This window comes from Centruroides sculpturatus, unplaced genomic scaffold, assembly GCF_000671375.1.
Source record: "Centruroides sculpturatus isolate CEXI.00-Female unplaced genomic scaffold, Cexi_2.0 scaffold564, whole genome shotgun sequence".
Lineage (NCBI taxonomy): Eukaryota > Metazoa > Arthropoda > Arachnida > Scorpiones > Buthidae > Centruroides > Centruroides sculpturatus.
The window spans coordinates 438,522-454,190 of record NW_019384878.1 but is presented as its reverse complement, the minus strand read 5'-3'; the positions used below and the strand labels follow the sequence as shown (position 1 = coordinate 454,190).

The window sequence follows — 15,669 nt, the reverse complement described above, 5'->3', positions numbered from 1 at the left end:
CTTTACCTGTTGAGCTACTAAATTTGTGTATCTTGCAATTTCTTGAGGATCTCCTATTTTATCATTGTTTTCCATATTTGAAATATTAATATTATCCTTATTTATGATAATCTATAAGAATTTATATAATTTAAATTTATAATTATGAAATGATCAACTATTGTTGAAAAACTAAAAAAATTTGTATATATCACCTTTCGCTCTGGGGTTGTTTGTTTACCAGAATATTTCTTTTTTAGCTCTTCTATTTGGCTCTGTTCTATTTTTTTGAACAGTGGAAAGTTCTAAAAATATACATATATTTTCATGACTGCACAAAGATATATAAATTTTACATAAAATAATATTTGTAATTTAATATCTTACTGTTCCCAACTTGTGTCCTGGTGGAAGAAAGCACGTAAAAAAAGAACTTAATACTGCACAATTTGAAGGCATATTCAATTGTTTACGCAAAATATCACTAGTATCTGGCATGTATGGCTGCAACATATTGGCAAGAAGACAAGCAATATTTGCCGATAAACCCATAACAGTTCCTGCTCTCTTTCTGAAATAAAAATATACTGTAGTTTATGTGACTCATACATTTTAGTTATATTGATTGACTCAAATTCAAATCTAATTAATTTTAGATATTTTGTATTTACTTTTGTTCTTCTGTTCCTTTAATTAATTCCCATGGTTTGTTTGCTTGAATATTTTGATTGCCAAGACGACTGATTGTCAAAATTGGACGAATGCCATCACGAAGTCTACAAAAAAAAAAAATTAAAAAGTATTAAAATTTTGACTTATCTAATACATAAATTAATTTTATTAAATTGAATGTATAACTTTTTAAAACAAGAAACTTGAAATTATATTATTGAAGTTTTTCTTCAAACTATACTCAAACTAATATGTTATAAACAAGTTATTTTACACACAAATTATGTTATAGACTTTCCTATAGATGCTGTTATTAATTTTTTCCTTCTAAATTTTAACTTAATATTGTTTTATATTATGTTACTTAAGTTAAAGTATTATTTTATTCATTTTTACATTAATTTTAATTATTAATATAATTTATAATTTAAATGTCAGTCAATTTCATTATTAAACAGCTGAAAATGTTTACAAAGTTTATAATAATTTTTATATTAAGATTGTTTTTACTGCTAATGGAAAGCACATTCTGTAATTAATTTGCCATGCTGAATATTTTTATGATACTTATATTTACATGCATGGTTGAAGAAGCTATAATCAATAAAAAATCAAAAAGTATGATTTAATAAGAAATTATTAATTTGCATTGCATATTGCTATCTTTTTTAAAAAACAGAATACAGTAATCTTTAAATTTTACATTTCTTATTGAGCAGAGCTCTGCATAAGTGAGAAAGTGTTTTGTCTGTGATTAAGTTAAAAATCAACCATACAATCACTGCACATGATTTTTTTCAAATTTGTACAACTTGGCAAAGCCAATGTTATGAAGCCAGAATTTTGAAATTTGATCTATAGGCTAAGATATTTGAAGTCAAAGTTTGCCATGTAAAGACTATGGGCCAATTGCAAGCTGGTTGCACACTACATGTCAACAGAGTTTCTGATTGCTGTCAGTTTACATATATATTTAAAATAAAATATTATATATATAATATTTTATTTTAAATTATATTTTGAGCATCATGATGAAAACAATTTATCATGATGCTCATGATGTACTTAAATTTTTTTAAAAAACAATTTATTAAATAAGTTTTCTGAAAAAATATTTTGAACAGAGAAATTTTTGCAGACAATTTTTGGAAAATAATATAAACTCTACATTTTCTCTCAGAGTAAACAGATTATAAGAAATGTACACTTATTCTGATTTATTTATTTATTTACAATGACTTACAGCAATGTTGTAATGACAATAATGGCTGACCCCTGAATAACAAATATATAACAATCCAAAAGAGCAAAATTACATGATGTTACAAAAACAAGTTTAAACATTTCTGTAACATTGATTCAAGTGTACATTTTTTATAAATTTATTTACTGCTTCCAGTATGGGCCTGTCTGCTATTTATCAGAGAGTAATATTTAGGAAATTTTTTGGGATGAAAAATGATTAAAACTCAATATTTTGTCATCAAAGTACATTCCTGGAAAAGGCAATGAAATTTAATTAATGTCAATTGATAACAGAATTATCTAGTCAGAAATGATAATGCTGTACATTGGCTTTGTATTAATGAAAGACATTTTAGTTGAAATTGCTTATTATTATTCATGACAGTAAAAATTATATACTAAATCAATTTTCTATGTATATCAATGTTAAAAAATCTTAAGACTACCTTAAAAAATAATCTGCATTTCTTTCAACTCTTTCTTGTCCATCTAAAACAGTTTATTAAAAATTATATATTCCATTCTCAGAATTTATAATTTTAACTTTAACAGAATAAATGGATGGACATGATGCTAATTTGTAAATTAGTGTTTCTCACAATTAAGAATTTGGTTTACTCTATAAAAAAGCAAAATCAAATCTTTGTCATTAATTTATTGTTGAATATTCACATGAATACTTACAATTATATTTATCATATATTAATATTTATAAATGTTTGCATATATATGATTCATATAACTTCTTGTAATCAAATTTTTACTCAATCACATGCCAATAGTGTCAAAGTTCTACTTCTGTAGATTATATTTACCAAACTAGTATCTATGAAGTAAAAAGATATATGAGAGAGCTATTAAAGACAATTTATTTCTTAATTGAGTAAAAAGTTTAGCAACATTTTGTGTACATTTGAAAAAGTATTTGATATAGCTCAGTTGAAAAAATCTGACAACAGACTTACAGAAAATTATCTGAAAAAGGAATATACCAAGCACTTCATTCCAGAAACTATAATTAGGTCTGTTTTGCTAAAACTGAAAAATATATATGTAACAATATTAAGTTAAATATGTTATATAATTTGAATATAAAAAATTAATGACCATAATGTGTATTTCATGAACTTTGTACATATCTACATTATGTAAATTAAGGATTTCAACTATTATCATATTATCAAGGGAACAAGCAAATTAAAATTTTTGTATAGTTTCAAACTAGCTAATCATCTTTATTTATAAATGATGAAATCAAAATAGAAAATAATAACTTGATGTATAATTAAAAAGTGTTTTTATGTATACACTTAAGCTGTTAAAATAAATTTTAAGCTTATTTAAATAATGTTTATTTCATATATATATTATATATTTAGATTTTAAAATATTGATTCTGAGCACTGTATTGTTATTCAATATAAATTTTTTAAAGAGAAAGAACGATTTTATTTTCATCAAATCAAAATTCCAATCAATATTAAGCATCCTTGAATGCTAGTTTAGATTTCTAATAATAAAAATATTACAGATACATATTATTTGATGTAATTTTTAATGTATAATGACTATATAATGTATGCATTATATATATAATGTATAATGTATAATTCTCTAAGAATTATAAATTGGGGATCTATTTTATAACAATATATACAGTAGTGCTTATATAAATAATCAAGTTCTGTTCAAAGGTTGATCTTTGTATATATAAAATTATTTTTATCCAAATGAATTGCACTGTAAAAATTTTTGTTCAAAAATTTAAAATTTAGTAGTATTTATTGTTAATTTTTCCAACAGCTAATACATTATAATTATTAAAATGTGTGAAAGTTCATGTTTCAATATTTTCAGTATAGTGTAAATTTAACTTGCAATAAAAATTCAGTACTTATTATTACAATTTTAACAATTTAAAAATATATTGATTCTGAAAAAAAAAGATTAAATCAATAAATATAAAATTCTGATATTAAAATTACACAGTTAAGTTTAACATTTTCTGAAGTAAAAAGCAGATATGAATAATTTTTTTTAATCAAAAAATTATGTCAGATATATAAGATATGCTGTCAATGCTATCAAATAATTATTTGGAGATAACATTGGTTTTTATATAATGTAATCAAAACCTGAATTATATAATCAAGTTAATGTTGTTTTCAGGATATAAGATTAAATTAATAATTTTGGATTAAAGGTATGTGGTCAGGTTGCCATCCTGTATCAATATTAATAATTAAAAATTAAAAGTACAGTCGAACCCTCTATAACATGGTAGATACGTTCCAGTTTTTATGAATCCATTTTCTACAAGTCCAGCCAATCACAGCCCGGCACGTATGCAGTTTACAGACTACGGCTGTTTGAAAGGTTTATTCCATAAAATTAATTGATTCTAGACTAATTCAACTCAACATTTCCAAAATACGTATAATTTTTTGGGAATAATCCCAAAAAATATAAACTATGCTAAAAACAAAAAATTGTAGGATTACTTACCAAGTGTGCACCATTCGACTACGCCATTGCTTAAGCTTGTTTTCATCGTGGAGCTTGTCATCGAATGGCGCTCGTGTGCTTCCTGATAAATTATTTTTTTCTAATTCTAATTTAAGTAGACTATGCTTCATTACTGGACTTTCAGGTTACTTGATGTTTGCCATGGGCATCGTCTAGTCCAAGANAATAATCCCAAAAAATATAAACTATGCTAAAAACAAAAAATTGTAGGATTACTTACCAAGTGTGCACCATTCGACTACGCCATTGCTTAAGCTTGTTTTCATCGTGGAGCTTGTCATCGAATGGCGCTCATGTGCTTCCTGATAAATTATTTTTTTTTGCGAAAAATTCACTAAACTTTGGAGACATCATTAATATAAATATAATTTTTATGGACGTTAGATAATAAATGGTTTTTAGTAGGTCTGCTGCTCGTTTAAACTCAATGGTTTGAACAATATCCGCTATTGGTCTAGATTCGACCAATCCTGTCGCAACACGAGTCGGCGATGACATTTTACCGAATTATAGGAGTTTTTTAGCATGTTTGTACGAATACTGTCACAATTTTTTCGCCATGATATAGGAATCCATGTTATAGGGGGGGTTGACTGTAATTAAATAATTTAGAAAATGCACAATCAAGGTATAAAGAGTACATACCAATTTACATTTCCCCTTTTGCCATAGATAATTTAGTACTCTTGATGCCATAAAACCTATTATTTACCAATACATGGAAAGTGATTTCACTTTTCACTTAATTATACACATAACATACTAATAAAATAATAAAATTATTAAAAGAATTGATTTTAACAGATTTAAAATGACAAAACAGAAAAAAAAATATAAACTAAAAGTCACATATTTACATGTGCAAAGATAAAAAAACAAGAAAAAGATTGAAGATTGAAATGTGTATGTACAAAAATAGAACAAAGAAATGAAGAGAAGTGAGTATGCACACATATTCTTCTTCTCTTAAAACATTATGGATAGGTTATCTTTAAAATTTCAGCATGAAAGAGAAGTATATCTTATCTCCATCTTATATGCCAAAAGTACTGTTCTGTGATTTGTTTTAAACTCTTCAGCTGATCATAAACACATATTAAATGCTTTACTGTAAATATGTCTTGGTGGACATTGTAAATGTAAATAAATATTTATCTAATGAGAAAGAATTTTCTTAAAAACCACAAAAGACAGACAGATAACTAAAACATAACATAAATTGCTTAGAAAATGTTTACAAAATGATAATATACAATAATAAAGATTCATTTCAAAATAAATATATTATATTAAAAAAACAGAACAAAGATGATTATTATTATTAAGAAAAACAATAAATTGAATGTTTTAAATAACTCAGTATTATGATAATATAGAAAAATATATTGTTAATATGTGAAAACTGCCTTATGCTCTAAAAGAATATTATTACTGAGACTCTAGATGTATTTAATATAAAGAGCTATTATATTTACTTTCTCTTTCCAATTTACAAGATGAAATATTTGACATGAGTGCCAACCAATATTTAAGAGAACAAAATATAAGAACAAGATTGAAATTCTTACACACTACAATTAGATGGTTTACAAGTTCTAGTCACTATTTTATTTCTTTCACACTGTACATTCGTTAGTACCATTTGTTCTAATATGATTATGCAATTTAGCAACCTTTATTGCTACAATATAATCCTTTTACTGATGATTATAATTTTATTAAATTTAAACAAATTTTGTTTTACTTGTTTTCCTGTTTAGCTATCATTTTAACTAACTTTTGCTTTTTTACCATTACATAAAGAAATGTCTGGAAACCTATATGTGATTTTCTTATGTTATATTTGCTTCTCTCATTTCATATATGTTCTTTTATATCAGTGAATAACCTAATTAAATGTTCATTTTATTTCATTTAGAATCCTTGGTTTGTAGGTAAATACATATTTTCCAACCCTAATGTCATTTGGAGAACACAACAGGATGACTTAGTTTATGCCAAAATACTGCGAAGGTACAAATTTTGACTGTAAAAAATAATGGATAAGATCATCCCTATTTACAAAAGGTTTTCAGATATCCAGAGTTACACTATCTTTAAAATTATGTTCTCAAAAAAATAAATAAATAAACAAATAAACATATTTAAATATATTTTTTAATACATATATTTGATAGCCCAAACACTACACTACTGAACACTACAGAATGAAATATCATTTATAGTTTTTAAAATCTCTTTTAAGTATTGCTAATACATAATTACTAGCATTTGTTTAATTTTAAATAAAAATGCAAAACATTTCTTATGTAAAATTTGTACTTTTTCTGGGATATATGATATATTTTTCCAAAAAGAAATCAATTGAATTTTGGCATAAAAATTTATTAAATTAATAAATTAATTAATAATATAACTTTCNAGAATACAAAAAAAAAAAATTAAAAAGTATTAAAATTTTGACTTATCTAATACATAAATTAATTTTATTAAATTGAATGTATAACTTTTTAAAACAAGAAACTTGAAATTATATTATTGAAGTTTTTCTTCAAACTATACTCAAACTAATATGTTATAAACAAGTTATTTTACACACAAATTATGTTATAGACTTTCCTATAGATGCTGTTATTAATTTTTTCCTTCTAAATTTTAACTTAATATTGTTTTATATTATGTTACTTAAGTTAAAGTATTATTTTATTCATTTTTACATTAATTTTAATTATTAAATTTATCAAGAGATGGCATCTAACGCCTAACTCTAATGCCAAATTGTCTATTAAATTATTAGTATTATAGCTGTTTCTAGCCCGATAATATTCGGATTTGGGTAGATGGATAGTTTTAATTGTATCAAGTATAGTAAAGATGTATGATTGTTTATATCAACACAAATGCTTATTTTTCTGATGGTAAAATCTTATAATTAATTATTTCTATTAAAAGCATTTAAGCCTTATTTCATGTTTTACAGAAATTTGAAAGAAATAAAAAATTCAATAATGACATAAACTTAACAGGTTTATTTTAATAAACCATTTTGCATTCAAAGATTTCAAAGTGCATGTTTTATGTAGAATAACTTGCAAATTCATTTAACCTATCTTTTTTCATCAATTTCCTGAAATATATGCTTAACTTAAAATACAGCTGAAGATTTAAAACTTTTTCAAAAATATTTAAAATTAATAAGATTTGCCATTAAAATCTAACTAATTATATCCATCTCTATCCTAACTCTGAAATCTCTCATAAGCACTATCATAAATGCAATCCATGAAAAACAATTAAAGTTAAATGTCATGCCAAATATACAAAAGATAAATTAGATATTTGTAAAAAAAAGTACCTGACTCATTCTTCAAACATGTTAGCCAAACATTTTTTGTATGTAAACATAGTGCAAAAAGTAAATAATTAATTGAACAATGAAAATAGGATCTTGAGTTAAATACACATATATTATTCATTGTAATAGTATTATAGTATGCAGCATAATAAAAGTATGAGCCAAATATTTTTCTCAAGTTATTGTATTAACACTTTAGTTTAGTATTATTAATTTAAATAATTTTTTAAATTAAAAATTTTGTTTTGTGATAGAAGTGTGAATTGATTATCAAGCTTAATATACTTGATTTAGTTTTACATTTTTAACATCATAATTATGATAAAGAAATGAATTAATTAATCAATCTTATAATCATTTTATTTTTATGTTGAGAACATACTATATAAATTAAACTTTAAATACTATTTTTTATTTGTTATGTTAAAATTAAGAGGTGCTAAAATTGAAATCTACTTGACAAGATGTATCTGAACTAAAAACAATCAAGTATGTTAGAAAATTATTCCTAAGACATATTCTAATATTTTTTGTTTATTTTTTGGCACATAGATAAATGTTTGGAAGTTACTTCTGTTTTTTATCATTCCCAAAATAAAGTAATATAAGTTATAAATTGATTACTATTTTAAACATATGATATTGATTATTATTTTAAATGATGCGTTTTTAGCTGAACTTTTTAGAACACTTAGGCTAAAACATCTGATGATGGCCACTGAAAGAGGCCAAAAACATTTGCTTATTATAACAAATTGCTGGAAATGTGCTAAAGGTCAGTGCAATATTTGTTTTTAAGAAGTTACAGCTGTAGAGAATATATTTTATGATTACTATTTTGAAAATAGAATAATTTGAATAAAATATAAAAATGTAGCAGAGACGTTAATAGTAGTGCAGATTGTCAAATGACAGTTATTAGACAACAAATTTGCTCTACTGATCTTTTTACAACTACTATAAAATTCTCCTGTNATTATAACAAATTCAAAGAATATTTTAAAATATGGAGATAAAAAAAATTACTGTTTTATACATTTAACAATTCCTTTATTTTAGTAGCTAAAAACTTTAAAAACATATATATCAGAATATTTTTTAGTATATTTAGTTTTACATCAAAATATGTTATTGTAAAAATAAGATATAATATTTTTATTCATAATTTATCATGTTATCTAAATGTTCACTTATTATACAGAAACTTCAGTATATTAAATTTAAATCTTAAACAATACTATTTAAGATTTAAATTTTTCTTCAAAAATTATATTAAGCTAGTCAATTACTAATGAGAAATTACTATTAAAAAGTAGATTTTATCCATTAAAAATTTCTACAAGTGCTACTTGAACTTGTCTGAAAATAGCCTTTGGTTAATGACTATATCTTTTTAACTTTAATTATGTTTTAACATTAAACTTGTTTCAATTCATTAAAATTCATTTCTATAAATATATGAATAAAAGTTTATTCTTATACATTCAAAGCATTTAACCTGTATGAAATAATAACTTTTAATTCATACAGAAAAAAGTTATTCAATTTTACAAGTCACTTTTTATTTTTTTGTAATCATCTTTAATTTAATAAACAATTATGTGAAAAATACTTACTTAATTTTTTCCATTAGATTAATGTATTGATGTAATTCTTTGTTTATTTCTGCTATAAGTATTTTGTCTTGTTCTACAAGATTCATATCAGGAATAGAATTGTCAAAATTTTTTGTGAGAAATGTCAGTGCTCTAAAAAAAAAAAATAATTATTTTAAATATATAAAAATTATTATTATTATTTTATTCATAACAGATTTTAAGTAGGCCTATTTATTTTAATTATTATTTTTTAAAATGTTTGCATTCATTATGATAAAAAGTAAAAACAATATAATAAGGCTAATACAAAAAAGGCTCAATTTATAAAGATGCCAAAGACAGCATATTTAAGAATGTTTTTAGAATTGATTTGTTCAATCAATATTTCCTAATAAAAAACTGATTACATGATAAGAATGGCAAAATAAAATAAATAAGTTAAAATTTAAATATCTGAATGTTTATTGACAAGTATGGTTTAACATTCTCATGCATTGAACCTGAAATGATAAGAATGTTGATAGAACTCTAAAATTTACAATTTTAGTTTAAATTTCTATTTGTGATAAAAAAAAGTACCAATAAGCCTATAAATATATATCTATAAATATATACATAAATGTCCTGAAGCCCAATGTATTGATACTAAACCAAATGATTGCCATAATTAACTGGGCTATTATTATGCTATAATTAATAATAGTGTAACCTTTCGGGTCGGCACCTCTTTAGTGCTCTGTCAGGATTGACACCACTGTGTTTATCGGAACACGGAAGCCAAGACGGCAATTACTACGTCACACCGTTGCGCGAGCGGTCCCATAAGTGGACAGACAGATTCGTAATGTCAGCCAATCGAGAGACAGCATATGGAAGAGACTCGAACTACACTTAACAATTAACAAGGATTTAATTAAAAATAAATTGGATAAGATACAGAGGTTCTAAAGTTGGTCATGGAGAGAGAGAGAGTTCACATAACGAGCACGAGTTGCATAAATACCTGGTGATCAAAGGCAATTTCCTGATGGAGCTCTCATTGGGTGATAATAGTTCTGATGGTGATTAGTTCCAATATAATATCCACTAGCACAATGATGGCACAAGGTATCCAAATGGGCACTGGTCGACAATATTCCGGGAGTAATCAGTACGGGTTTCTTTTGACGGAGGGATGGACGATGACTGACTTTTTTCGGCTGTCTGGTGATATTCACAGATGCTATCAGCTGTCCAGAGGTTAAAAGATCGCGAGAAAGCGTCGTGTTGCCTTCGAGAAAATGTAATGGGAGACTTTCTCATGTAGCTACGAACAACAATTGTTACGTAACTCAAACAATATTAATATTAAAGTCTGGTTCGAATATAGGAATTTCTGCTACCTCACAATAGCATTATAGCTCAATTAATTATGCGATCGTTTGGTTTAGTACCTATAAATATGTGTAGATATTTAAAGTTTGTGCTTAATTATTCTATTTCTTTGTTATTATGGGATTGATTTTACTGAGTATTTCATAACAGAACAGACCAGTTTCACAATTTTTACTCCTCAAATAAAACTGCTTTGGCTTTTTAAAATCTTAAGTATTTTTGCATTGCTATATCTTAAATATGCATTGAATTTTATTTTAATACCATGCAAAATGTACTCTACTTTGCTTAAATTTTGCAAAAATAAACTCACTTATTAAGAAGATTTTGTTTTTATTTGAGAAAAATAAACTAAAATATAATTATGTACAGAGCATGAACCATCCACATCCTTGGCATTACTTCATTCAGGATTCAATCATCTGCTCTATCCAGAAACTGTATAGATGAGCCAAAATACAATATACTCAATTCTCAATTTAATTAATTGTTAGGTTAACTAGACAAAACAGAAGTTTTCAAAAAAAAATATTTAAGCAGAAATTTCTTAAGTTCAATAAATTCTTTCATAAAAATGACTTATGTGACTAGTGGCAGTATGATCATTGGGCTAACATTCTATTTTCAGCGTGATTTGGAAAATATAATCTGTTGTGTTTTTGCTCGATTTTTGTAAACATAAATTAACTTATTAATGATTTTATTATTTTTTCAAACTGAATAGATTGATAGTAATAGATAGGAATCATTTTTATTCTTTAGTTTTCTGGAAAATAGGAGATAATTTTGATTGTGGCAGCTACCTAATACAGCCACACAGAAATATGATTCATAAATATATATGATGATGATTGAATAATTCTTCATTAAAAATACTCAACAATTCAATAAAGTATGCAAATAATGGTAGAATTGATTTTAAACATTTTTAAAAAATCATAACATTAAATCAAAATTTGCATGAAAATCAATTAATCTTTGACTATGATTTTTGTCATGAATATATCTGCTAATCAAAGGTTCATCTCATTAAATAATATCACCAATCAATTTGCTGTTAAAATTACATTGTCATATTTTCACCAATATTAATCAGTCTTTTTTTATTATTATTTATTAATAAATATAATGTAAGTAGTGATTAATAGAACTAGAAAATTTTTTTTAAATCTCAGAAATTTCATTTATATATAAAATGTTCTATTGTTGTTTTAATAGAATAAGTGAGAATTTTAAATGTTTCTTATTTTATTTTCTAAATTTTATCTCCATTTGTAATCATAAAAGATCAAAATAATCTATTTTTAAATTTTCTTGTAGAAATTAGGATTATACAGTCTTCAATTCTACAACAGTTAATTTATTATAATTATTTTTATTGTGATATAATATACAATTAAAGATCATTTAATAAAAAAACTTTTCTTAACAATAATTAAAAATTTTATAAAATAAATTTATTATTACCTATTAATAAAATTTCCCAAATTATTAAGAAGTTCAGAATTGTTTTTGGTCATCAGATCTACCCAATTAAATGATGTGTCCTAAAAAAATAATTAAATCTTTTATATAATTAAAATAGTTGTTTTAAGATAAAACAAATTAAATCATTTTAATTAATTATTCAAAATTCTTTTATAATAATTTTAATCAATATTTTATTATTACTATTTATTTAACTGTAAATGCATGAAAATGCATGAATTATGGGAACTAAGCACAAAAAATCCACAAAAACTTATTCATCAGGTAGTCTATAAATAAAATATTCTTTGAATAATAATTTAAACATTTTTATTTAGTTTCTAGCACATTAATATATTATTCTTATCCATCTTAAAAATAAAGAAAAGTTAATTCATATCTTCAATGATTAATATCCTACATAGTGAAGTAAATATTAAAATTAAAATACATAAGAAATTTGAAATAATAATTTATGTAAATGTTATACCACATGTCATGAAAACACCTCTAGAATCCAATGTTCATTAAAGCAATTTCATAAATTGGACACTAAATTTATGGTGCAGAATTTGATAATGATTGTCCTAATGATTTTTTCACAACTAAAATTTTTTCCTTTGAATTCCTTTATTCACATATCTTATTTTTTGTCAGAATCATTTTTTATTTTACATGGTATGATTTATTTGATCAGTCAGTTTTTCGCTCTGTGATAGGCCTTTTATCAGCTATTTCTGCAATTGCTTTTTTTTCAATGTCTAGAATGTCTATGGCATTTTTCAAAATTATATTTGATTCTTCTGTTTTATTTAGATCTGTTTCTCTAAAAGCTTCTGAAAGCATTTACATCTTTTCTTTTATTAAATTTTGCCCTCTTCTGGACTTGGAGGTCAGAGATATCTGGATTTTTTTAGATGGTGATGCTTCTAACAAGGTTTCTTTATCCTCTTTTTGTTTCTTTGCTTCCTTTCACTTAATGATTCCTTCCTTATATTGTTAATAAGGAAAGAATCACTAATTGTAAATTTTTGGCTGACTTCAAAATATAACTATTGGGAACTTCTCCAGGTTCCATTGAATCTATATATAAAGGATGAAGTGATTTTCAATCCATTAACGCTTTCTATACTGAGACTTGTTCTGTCTGGGCAAATTTTGTTTTTGTTATCTTCTTTTGTTAGAATTCAATGTCTGAACCATCACTAATATTGCTGTGTAACAGCTATGGTGTAGTGGCTTATTGCAAATTTTAGTTCAGCAGCTACAGTGCATTTAGTATTACGTCAATATTAAGTGCACAATAGTTGCCAAACTGGTATATGAGTATTATAGAAAAACTATGACATACTCCAAAATAGTGCACAATCCATACAGGACATTCCAATTTTCAATGCTGACTAAGTGCTGATCTCAATGTTTGTTAAAAGTTGTTCCTTTTTTCAACATTGAAGTGGTGCAGTTGTCAACGCTAACTCAACACACTCAGCACTCAACAGATATGTTGACCACTACTTTCCAATAAATTATGAGTAATTGGTGTGACAGTTGAATGAAGTCCATCTTGCTGAGAATGGAATTATGGGAACTAAGCACTTTGTACTTGAAGTTGGAATATCGCTGTTGAGTGTTGAAACCAATAATTAATTTACTACTCATCTTTACCACAACACCGGAGAATAGTAATATAATTACCTCTTTCTAACCTGTTACCGGTGTGTCTACTAACTCTTAACGATCCAAAACGAACCAAAACTAACGTTTTCGAACCCTTAAACGGTTCTTCTTCAGGTTTTTCCTGAAGAAGAACCGTTTAAGTTTATTATCCGTTTCCTGAAGAAGAACCGTTTATTATCCGCACCGCACGGCACGTACACCATATCAGATGGCTAGAGGCGGCCAGCATATACTTGGCTAACCTTAAGGATAATCAATGCATCAATTATAAAGAAGAGATTACGTTATCAACAGCGTGGCTAGCGTTTATGAATAGTAATTTATGATAGCCCGTTTGGAGTCGACTGCGCATGACATACAACGACGGAAACGGGAAACGTGCATTCGAACTTACATATTTCAAATTTAAAGTTTTTACGAGCTGCATTTTCCATCAGAGATTCGGAAAAACCTGAAGAAGAACCGTTTAAGGGTTCGAAAACGTTAGTTTTGGTTCGTTTTGGATCGTTAAGAGTTAGTAGACACACCGGTAACAGGTTAGAAAGAGGTAATTATACCAATAATTAATTTGATGACATATGTTGAGTGTTGAAAATTGGAATGTCTCGATAGTATCAAGCAATAACCAAAATATCTTACATGATCTGTAGTACAATAGTAAAATACATGCAAGAATGGTATTTTATTACATAGAATTATGAATAGTCAGTACCATAATAAATCAATATTTGACTATAAGTCTATATTTTCAATATTCAATCCAACTTAAATATCTAATATCTGCTTCAGTTTTCACATTTCCAAACCTACTAACAACACTCAAAATATATTATTTTAGGGGCATAATAAATTATTTTAATAATAGTTAATACTCTAATATTTTCTTATTATTCTGATAAATTAAATTATAATTTTTATAATTTATTTATAAACTGTATTACCTGCCCTTCTGGTCTAATATAAAGTAAATAAAATCTCCAAATATCTGGTGGAATATTTGTTTCTTTTGCATCATTTCCAAAAACACCAATTCCTCGGCTTTTAGAAAACTTTGTATCTTCATAATTCAAATATTCTGACAGAAATTGTATTAGAATTTTTAATTATTTAAATTTATTGAAATTAAACAGAATTAACTTTCTTACCAACAGCAGCTAAATGATTAACTTTAGTATATGGATCACCAGTTCCTAGCAGACATGATGGAAAAATTATGCCATGAAATGGAACATTATCTTTTGCCATAAACTGATATAACTGAACATCATTTGGTTGTTTCCACCACTCTTCCCATTTTTCTGTGTAGTTTGCTGTGATTGATGGATAACCAATAGGAGCATCATACCAAACATAAAATACCTATAAGAAAAAAACATTTTAATTTCTTTATAATGTACAGGGTAATCATAATTTAAGTTTCATTTGTATTTTAAATATTTTTATTACTTCAATTTTTAAAACATATATTTTATTACAAAATTTTACTTTGTTTTTATATTCTTCTAATGGTACTGGTGTTCCCCATTTTAAATCTCGAGTAATACATCTTGGTTTAAGTCCATCTTTAAGCCAAGAATTGCATATAACTTTTGCTGTTTGACTCCACTCTCCACATTTTGTGGAATTATCCAACCAATCTTTAAGAAGTGGTTCTAACTGAAATTGGAATAAAATAATAAATAATTAATGCAGCAAAAAAATATATTTAAAAATCTTAATATATTAATTTATAACATTTATTATCATTACAACTATTTATCATCATATGCACATGAA

The 15,669-nt window shown here is 25.4% G+C and overlaps 1 protein-coding gene across 1 annotated transcript in view; it reads right to left on the bottom strand.

Annotated features, from left to right (window-relative positions):
- LOC111630981 (methionine--tRNA ligase, cytoplasmic-like) overlaps positions 1–15,669 on the bottom strand; it is a 71,223-nt gene that overhangs the window by 815 nt on the left and 54,739 nt on the right. The window contains exons 8-16 of the mRNA XM_023375159.1: positions 15,379–15,549; positions 15,039–15,252; positions 14,835–14,968; positions 12,217–12,296; positions 9,394–9,525; positions 651–755; positions 367–550; positions 195–284; positions 7–111 (exon numbers count right to left, since the gene is read on the bottom strand). Of these exons, the coding sequence (XP_023230927.1) occupies positions 7–111; positions 195–284; positions 367–550; positions 651–755; positions 9,394–9,525; positions 12,217–12,296; positions 14,835–14,968; positions 15,039–15,252; positions 15,379–15,549 (1,215 nt within the window). The remainder of the gene's footprint in view (positions 1–6; positions 112–194; positions 285–366; positions 551–650; positions 756–9,393; positions 9,526–12,216; positions 12,297–14,834; positions 14,969–15,038; positions 15,253–15,378; positions 15,550–15,669) is intronic.